The following is a 10,237-nucleotide window of genomic DNA, read 5'->3' on the forward strand; positions in this document are numbered from 1 at the left end:
GAAAAATGTGTTTAATTTCTTTACACTTTCATTTTTAAACGTGTTTAAATTCACGTCATGTTTAAATATTATGTGCTTACTGAAAAATGTGTTTAGAAATTAAACACAATCCTAAACACGTTTAGATCTAAACATGTATCACAAGTGTTTAAATTCTAAGCACGATATTTACAGTGTATTGTCATGTCAATTGTCCATTGTCTGGAAAAAATAAACAATTAAAACTTGAAGAATGAAATAAAAAAAAAAAATGTTATTTATTTACCTTGAAAAGAAACAAAGTGAAATACGATCAAACATTAGATTTTGTACAATTATTGAGATTATTTATATAAGAATCTTGACTTTTAATCTTGTAACGAGTGCCTAAGTTGTAATTAATTTTCTTGTCTTGTCTTGCCGGTTTGATGAATTTATCTTGTCTGGCCAATTTTATGAATTTATTAATTTTTACTTATAAATGTATAAAACGACTAATAATTGAATTCGCTCCTCCATTATTCATGCTTAGGACCAGCAATTTACAACTTGGTAGAGTAATTTTAATTCTGTACAAAATATGCTGAAACATCTGTGTTTGTTGCAACACCGAGACAACACCAATATCATCTAGAAGTTTGTGAAATTCAGATGGATTTTTGGTTGAACTGGATGAAGTTCCCTTCTTTATTTGTACATGGATTGACGAACACATTTTAAATATCTTTTCTTTCTTTTCTATATATGTTCTTCGTCAATTTTGAAGAGCTCTGAATTAATTATTGTAGAAGGCTATTTCCTATGAGCAGGATTTAATTTAAAAAAAAAATCATATCACTGGATTGTGATTTTGTGTCTTGTGTTAAAATATGCTAGTTTTCGAGTCAGGAGTGATAATTAGAAAAAAAGATAAGAGAAAAATATAAATCCGAAACCGTAGGAATATTTACCTTTCAAAATATCTTTTTCGTGAACGAGTTATTTTTTTGTTTTGAGCAGTCTTAAAAGACTTTTATTACTTTTTTCCTGTTATGTCAACATTTATTGCGGGTAGTTGTATATTTATTACCCATATAACAGGTAGAGGTTTGACAATCATGTCACCCGTAATTACATTTACCTGTAAAAATTAAACTTTTTTGGGTCCAGATTTAAAAACAGAACGAAGAGGTTTTCCGTGTTTCTTAGCGAGTAAGCAAACATTTAGTCTTTCCGACAATGTACATTGTATTGTTTATATCGTACAATTTAAAACTGACTCTTTAAGGTTTAAGGCATTTAAACTCTGACTTATGTATTCAATTATTTTGAAAAGCAAAATGAAAAATATGTATTTTTCCATGATGAAATAATTGTTTTTTCCATAATTGAATCGTGCATTATTTGTGTATTGGATAACTTGATTTTCTTCTTTCTAGTGTAATCTCTATTTTGTTCACTGACACATGACGAAATAATGCAATTATAGTTAAAATTAAATATTTTACAAACCCGTTGTCATTATAAAAAGATTAAAACCGACTGATTAAATTTAAATATTCGATGTCGAAATTAGCCGTCAGTAATAAACAGCCAGTTAGCGTCAAAGAGAGAGATAACAAATTTGTTTATTAAGTATGTTCAAAGTATATGATGATGTATATTGTATATAATCAGCCCTTCTGTAATTCACTGTTGTTTTTTTTAATTTATTCAACGAATTTCGCTTGTCCGGGTGTCAATAACGGTGATGTCCACACCATGAGTAGTTTGATAATTGCATGCCGCCTCTAAAAAAGGACGGTATAAAATCTGACAAACGATTGTCGTCCAATTATAACACTCGTTACATTGTTCTTTGGTATATTTAGAATCCGTAATAAACCTTAATTATCTGGAAAATGAGATAATGAATTATCTAACGGTATTTTTTATATAAATTATCTGCAAAATTAGATAATGAATTATCTGACGGTATTTTTTATATAAATTATCTGCAAAATGAGATAATGAATTATCTTGAATTGAGATAATGAATTATCTGGAATTGAGATAATGAATTATCTGGAATTGAGATAATGAATTATCTGACGGTATCTGGCAAACGATTGTCGTCCAATTATAACACTCGTTACATTGTTCTTTGGTATATTTAAACCTAAATTATCTGGAAAATGAGATAATGAATTATCTGAAATTCAGATAATTAATTATCTGGAGATAAAGTAGGATTATCTGAAAATAGTTCAGATAAACCTAGATTTTCTTAATATTTTAAAATAAACCGGGATTTTCTCTAGATAATGAATTTTATGTATTTTCTGAGATAAACTAGGATTTTTTCAAATTGAATTAAGCTGAGATAATCTTAGTTTATCTGAGATAATCTAACATTAATTAATAAAAGTGGTTCAGGCGTGCCATAGAAATACCTTAATTATGATTATGTTTCATTTTGGGTGTCTATTATCGGCAAATATCACAGTTATATTCTAGGTGATAACTTGATATATTAAAAATGATTTATAGTTTATATATGTAGGACTCTAAAGTGCGATGGGGACGCTAAAGTACGATGGTCTAGCTAAAGTGCGATGGTACACGCTAAAGTGCGATGCTTCCATACGCTAAAGTACAATGGTCCGCAAAAGTATAGACGTTAGAAACGTAGTTGGATTATGACGTTAACAGTCGTTTATACAAACTAAAAATGAACATACCGGAAGATAGATTAGGAATATTTGATTAACAAATTTTACACCAAATGTCCATGGCTTACTAGTAATTGATTTAATTTAACCGTGTTCATTGTCGGCTGAATCACAAGGTTTATTTTTTTTCGAGTGCTGGAAGAAAGGACTACAGTCGACTATTTTACTATATAAATAAAAAAAAAAGTATACGCATACTTATCCTGCTTCTATATGAAGCAAACGGATACGTTCGAATCATAATTGATTGTTTATGTGGCAGTTTACTTTGTGATCCCCGTTAAAAATCCGTCGATTTTAATGAAAAGTAACGTCGGTAAAATAAAAATTTATGTTTCATGCGTGAATTATAAATTGTCTGCTAAGACATGTAGTTCGTACTGTACATTGTAGGAAAATAAAACATACATGTATTTGTACTAGCTACGCAAAAAGGAGAAAGCTTGGAGAACATTGCATTTCTCTCGCATTTAGCCTGATTAAAGCTTTTAAGTTATACAAATAAATGTTGCATATTCCGACAATGAACGTGCGAGTTTTGTATTTTTAATTTTCAATGACAAATGTAATGTAAGATAGGTTGTAACATTAGTGTGAACGGCAATCTACACCAATTTTCCAAATATTCAATACGCTTCGAATTATTAAAAATTCATTTTACATGAAAAATAATATTTTGCAAAACATAAGTTACCTTAATAGCAATTAGTACATGGTCGGACTTGTTAATTTAGAAACAATCACTTCAGCCTACCGGTAAATTGTAAAGCCTATCACAAATGTTAAACCTTTTACAAAAAGACTTTTTAAACCTCGATGTTTTAATACTTAGAATTTTATCCTTTAGACCATCGCAATTTAGCGTGATACACCATCGTACTTTACAGAACAAACAACCATCGCACTTTAGCGTGAGACACCATCGTACTTTAGCGAACAAACAACCATCGCACTTTAGCGTGAGACACCGTCGCATTTTAGCGTAGACCATCGCACTTTAGCGTGATCATCGCACTTTAGAGTACCATCGCACTTTAGAGTCCTACATATATGCTGCTCACATTAATCTAATTAAAAACCGATCTTTCATCGCTCCCGTTTTCTGATATGTCGCGTGGGCGATCTAACGAAACCCGCTTTGAGGTCACACGTGAATGAACTGGAACTTATGAATTTATAATGATATGCAAATTATTTGACCACCTATCAATAAGCCAATCAAAAAAGTTTTCCTTTAGAGCGTTTGGACTGAAGGGGAAAATTGTCTTTTTGTGACATCAATATATATCATGTATAATGGATTCGATGATTACAGAAGTTTATGCATTATTTGGAGTAGAAAGTTAAAATTTGAGCAAAGAGACATATAAGAAAACGGGAGCGATGAGAGATCGGTTTTTAATTAGATTGTACTCACATTAGTATTGAGTAACATGTCGAGTCATGATTTTACAGCAAACAAAACAATTTATCTCGGAAAATATCTGATCAGTCAGTCGAATTTCATTATCCCACATCATAGATAATGTATTACAGATATGATTGTTACATGTATAAACAACAGTGACGGATAACATTTGTTAAATTTTTCTGTGTTTCCGGTACTGATGTTGTCGACATTCACCCTATCATATTTCCTATTACTATATAGTACATGTATCATTGTCATTGTGAAAGTGATATTCTTATTTCCTTGATTATTAAATTTGATGTCCACTTCTCCTGAAACTTTGTATTGTGCTTCGTAAATTTGGTTTTGAAAAAGCCAGTATTGAATTTTTGTATTTAGAATATAACAGTAGTTATTGGCTGAATTTCATTTTTGAACTTAATGTTCAGTGTATTAACATATCAAAGTTAGGAATAACCTTTTTTTCCCTTAAAACTTGCTATTTATAAATATCTACTAATGTAATTTGATAAGAATCTTTTTATTTTATTTTTTTATGTATCTTACTTTTTTTTACGATTTTCTTTCTGACATTTGATGTTGTAGTGGGTCTCCTGTTAGCGCCATCAAGAGTAAGATCTTTGGATTTGTTCCTTGACATTTAGATAAACTGTATGATGTTTTACTGTACAAACTGCTGCAGGCCGAATTCTAACTGAATGGATTGCATTTGTGTTGAATTTTTCACTCGACACTGCCAAAAAAGATTGTATTCCACTTCTTAATTTTTCGTACTTTGAGAAATATGTGCTAAACTAGTATAGAGATATTGCAGTCATTTTTAAAAAAAAACTTTAAACAAATCTGTTGCCTCATGCAATAATTTAAAACTACTATTTTTTTTTATCAATTTTTGAACTATTGACTTGGTATTATCAGCTCAGTAGTCAATACTTTGGAACTACTGACATGATTTATAACTAGCCTTTCTTAGATTTTCTTTTTATAAATTTATGAATTATAAAGTCACACATGTTTCAACTTCTTTATAAATGCAAAGTTGCCGCTAGATGGATTTTGTTATTATTTTTTGGTACGTTTTGGTCATTTAACTATTAAAATATTTCGGTTTCTATACAACCCTGTCTTAGACCGTCCACCCTGTTATATATGCTCTGATAACGGCTAATTAAGTTACACTTTATAACGGTATAGCTGATTTTCTTCTAGTTGTTCTGATAGCCAAAATACAACCAAAGTCTATAATTCAATAAAAAAAAAAAAATCCCCAAAATATTTTTTTTTTCTTTCCACATCATGTCAACTATATAAAGTTGGCTAAGTAGTAGAATGTTCGTACATATCGTAAGATCTTTTCAACAATTGATAAAATTACCATCTCTCGATCACTCAAAATAAAAACAAAAAGCAGTGTAAATGTGGCATTCTATAGTGAACGTACACATGTTCTGTTCTTCTTTCGACAACTTTGCTTATAATCATATCAGCTTAATTGTACATTTTTTATAGCTTGTAATTAAATAAATCTATTAACGAAAAATGTCGATTTCGATCAAAAGAAGTTTTCAAAAATATAATAAAAGTCAAACAGACCGCCCTTGCCTAACACAAACACGCACCAACAAAATATTATAGTAAGAAATAATTGAATACATGTAAATGTACAAATATATTCTCCGTGTATATAATTTTGTTTGTAAAAAAAGGTATCTTTTTGTTTTAATTAAACACTATTGGGGGGAAAAAAACAGGAGATACTGATTAAATTCTTTACAAAATAGTATTGTATTCACACACAATTGTACAATATTTATATTTGATTTATATATTATATATATATACATATCATGTAAAACTGTATACTCAAGTTGCAAGTATGAAGTGTTTAATACTATTACTATATTGGTAGGTATTCGTCTTTAAACCAACTCTATGTTTGGACCTTATAGCTCATACAATTCGTCTTTCAAATATAGTGGCTAGATCACGGTTCACACTGATTTATAAAAATAGTAAAAGTTAAGAAAAATCCCATTTTATCATCCAATATGACTCCAGGTATCCTTCTGATAACCGTTTGTTTTTCCGTCACCTTTATTTTTTATTTTTCTTGTTTTATATTTACCTTCTCCATTTTTTCTGATGATGATGTGTGCAAGTTACCATGTGAAAAATGCCGTTGGCTGTCGTTATACTTAATTTCTGTACCCCCTAAACAATATGGGAGTCAGCATTGAGGATTACAGGGCAGCCATTGGCTTATTTCATTGTACATGTAGCAAGAGGAAAAGTAGTACTTATATTAATTATAACTATTATACTTATTTAGAAATACTAAAAATTAACTTACATTGCTCCTTCTATGTTTTTTCACTAGCTTGTCTACAGTCTATAAATCCCAAGATTGACATTATCTTTCTGTTGTTTGTGCTTCATTTTATTCTTCTTGTCGGAAATATTGAACCAAACCCTGGTCCAGATGAAAATAACATATCGAGTACACCCTCTAGTGTCAGATTTAGTGAAATCGATAAATCCATATCAATATGTAATTTAAATATTCGTAGTATTAGAAACAAATTAGAATTCTTAAATAATTTCACTGACGAATTTGATGTCCTGGCTGTAACAGAAACACATTTAGATCCTAGTGTATCTGAAGATCAATTAAAACTAGATTCCTTCAATAACATTATAAGGAAAGATCGAAACAACTTTGGTGGTGGATTAATGATATATGTGAAAGATGATATCGGTATCGTCCGAAAAAGCGAACTAGAAAATCCATTTGATGAAACACTTTGGGTTGAAATACGAGCCAAAGGTCAAAACTTCCTTCTTTGTCACTCATATCGTCCACCGAATGCGGACACTGACTTCTGGGCACGATTAAATCATGCAATAGAAACTGCCTTTCAATTTAACGAAAATATAGTGATTACTGGTGATCTAAATTCTGATCTCTTTAATGTCAATAATAATAAACTTATTGACACTATGGACTTGTTCAATCTAAGAAATGTAATTGATAAAGCAACAAGAGTTACTGATAAAAGTAGTACACTCTTAGATCCCATAATAATAAGTGACTGTATGTCATATTATCTATCAAATGTTTTAGATATTCCCTCAAATATTAGTGATCACAATGCAGCAGTAATATTTCTTGAGTGTCCCTCATCAATGTCACGTACTTTTAAAAGAGAAGTGTGGATATATGATAAAATGGATAAAGATAAATTTTTGAAAAAAATGAATGAAACAGATTGGTATGCACTTCTTCCCGATGACAAGGATGTTAATGAATTATGTGAAATATTTACTGTAACTTTTCTGAACATTGCAAGGGAGTGCATACCTACTAAACAAGTAACTATACGAAAAAACGACAAACCATGGTTCAATAGCGAGCTTAGGAGAGAAATACGGACTAGAGATCGATTACGAAAAAAGGCTTTTAAATCTAAAAAACAATCTGATATTTTGAAGTACAAGCGACAGAGAAATAGGGTCAATAATATGAAAAAAGTTGCTAAAGAAAAATTTGAAAGTAATTTAGACCACATCATTCTAAATAATGTATCGAATACAAAAACTTATTGGAAAATTATGAAAATGTTAATCAAATCTAACAATGGATCAAATAACATCCCCCCACTCCAAAATATTATAAATACCGAAAAAATAGACGAAATAGCATATAAAGATGAAGAAAAATGTGAGCTTTTGAACAAGTATTTTAATTTAATCTCCAAATTAAATGAAGAAAATATCAACTTACCACAATTTGAAACTAAATCTAACAATAAAATTTGTGACATACATGTCACTATTCAAGAAATTATAGATATGATTAATATTCTTGATCCAAATAAAGCCTCGGGACCAGATGTGATTAGCCACAGGATGCTCAAGATTTGTCCAGATAAAGTTGCAATACCTCTTCAAATTATATTCAATAAGTCCCTTAGTCAATGTATATATCCAACCAGCTGGAAAATTGCAAATGTAATAGCTATTTTCAAAAAGGGGGACTCTTCTTTGCCATCTAATTACAGACCAATATCTTTAATTAGCTGCGTGGGGAAAGTTATGGAACGAGTTGTGTTTAAACATGTATATAATCATCTATTTAATAACAAACTAATTTATGAATACCAATCAGGTTTTTTGCCTAAACATTCAACAGTGCATCAATTAATAGAAATCTATGATTGTATTTTAAATGCACTAGAAACAAAAGAAATTTGCTGTTTTGTTTTTTGTGATTTTTCGAAGGCCTTTGACAAAGTTTGGCATATTGGCTTACTACATAAAATGAAAGCATATGGCATTGAGGGAAATCTTTTAAATTGGTTCACTAGCTACCTATATCAAAGAAAACAAAAGGTTATCATTAATGAATCATCCTCTACTTTTTGCAATGTTTCAGCTGGTGTACCCCAAGGATCCGTTCTTGGTCCTTTATTGTTTATCATATATATTAACGATATTGCTGAACAGTTAACTTCTTTATGCAGACTATTTGCAGATGACACTTCATTCAGTTACTCGGGTCATGACGAGGAACTTATACAGTCAGTTGTTAGTCGTGACCTGAGACAGCTGGATGAATGGTCAAGAAAGTGGCTTATGTCTTTCAATCCTGAAAAAACAGAAATTATGATGTTTTCAAATAATGAGATACAAAACCTTAATTTTACTATGAACAACAAAGAAATACCAATTGTGCGATCTCATAAGCATCTAGGGGTTACATTTAGAAGTGACGCAAAATGGAACAACCATGTTGAAAATATATTAAATAGTGTTAAAAAACATCTGAATATACTGCGAAAACTCAAATATCAACTTAGCCGACAAAATTTGGAAAAATTATATCTAGTATTTATTAGACCAATTTTTGAATATGCAACTGAAGTATGGGACAATTGTGGAAAAGGTTATTCAATTAAACTAGAACAGCTACAACTTGAAGCTGCACGAATTGTAACAGGTTTGCCTGTTTACACACACTCTGAGACTGTCTTAAAAGAGGTTGGTTGGGAAACTTTAGAGGAACGAAGAAAAAGAAGAAAACTACAATTATTTTATAAAATTCAGAATAATAATGCCCCTGAATATTTATGTAACCTTGTGCCCCCTAAAATTCAAAGTACAACACAATATCCCTTGCGAAATGGACAAGATATCATTTTACCATTTTGCAGGCTGACTCTAACTTCCCAATCCTTTATCCCATCAACAATTAAACTTTGGAATAATTTGAACATAGCAGTTCGAAATGTAGACTCGTTATCAAAATTCAAAGTAGAACTAAAAAACTACGACATTCGAAATGAGAATCAATCTAACTTAAAACATTATTTATATGGTCCAAGAAAATTGAACATAATATTAACCCAATTTAGATGTTCGGCATCGTTCTTGAATTGTGACTTGTTTAGAGCTAACATTATATCTGATCCAACATGTAAATGTGGTTTAGATATTGAGGACATGCACCATTTTTTCTTTGATTGTCCTTTCTATCTAAATGAAAGAGCTATTCTGTTTAATGGTCTCAGCTGGCTTCCCGAAGGCTGCGATTTGGACTTAACACTACTGGTTTTTGGAAGAGACACTCTTTCCTATGATCAAAATGTGCAAATTGTTAAACAAGTATTCAATTTTATAAAGAGATCAAAACGATTCCTCGTAGTATAGTATCAACATAGGTAAAACACACATCATCATCATTATCATCATCAACCTAATCTCTGTCGTTCTTTCCTCATTCCCTCTACTTTTTTCAGTATAGATAAGTTATATTTATGTTGTTTATATTATATGATGTATGCTCACGTTCAATTTGTATTGTTATATATATTGTATTGTGGAGAAGACTTTATAAGTATGTTTTACTTGTGTCTGATCCTTTTTCGCTTTGAGCAAATAAAATATGTTTAAACTAAAACCGTCTAAGATATAATAAAACGAGAAACACTTATGAACTACATCAACAAACGACAAACACTGAACAACAAGGTCCAGACTTAGGACAGGTGAAAACAAATACAGCGGGTTTTAACGTTTTAACAGGCACAAAACTTCATCCTAACCTGAAGCAATAGTGTAACAATTATTTCATATATAAAGAAAGCCCTACTATAAAATA

The 10,237-nt window shown here is 30.5% G+C and overlaps 1 protein-coding gene across 1 annotated transcript; it reads left to right on the plus strand.

Moving 5' to 3' along the window:
* The first annotated feature begins 6,128 nt into the window (after window positions 1-6,128).
* Window positions 6,129-9,786, plus strand: LOC139484121 (uncharacterized). The gene is made up of 3 exons (XM_071267849.1): window positions 6,129-6,138; window positions 6,458-8,056; window positions 8,513-9,786. The coding sequence occupies exons 1-3, from the start codon at window positions 6,129-6,131 to the stop codon at window positions 9,784-9,786; spliced, it is 2,883 nt and encodes a 960-aa protein (XP_071123950.1).
* The last annotated feature ends 451 nt before the right edge of the window (window positions 9,787-10,237 follow it).

This window comes from Mytilus edulis, chromosome 8 (assembly GCF_963676685.1).
Source record: "Mytilus edulis chromosome 8, xbMytEdul2.2, whole genome shotgun sequence".
Lineage (NCBI taxonomy): Eukaryota > Metazoa > Mollusca > Bivalvia > Mytilida > Mytilidae > Mytilus > Mytilus edulis.

Coding starts and splice junctions, on each gene's coding strand:
- LOC139484121 (XM_071267849.1), top strand. Junction 8,057..8,512: donor CAATAAGTCCCTTAGTCAAT/GTATATATCCAA, acceptor GCAATGTTTCAG/CTGGTGTACCCCAAGGATCC.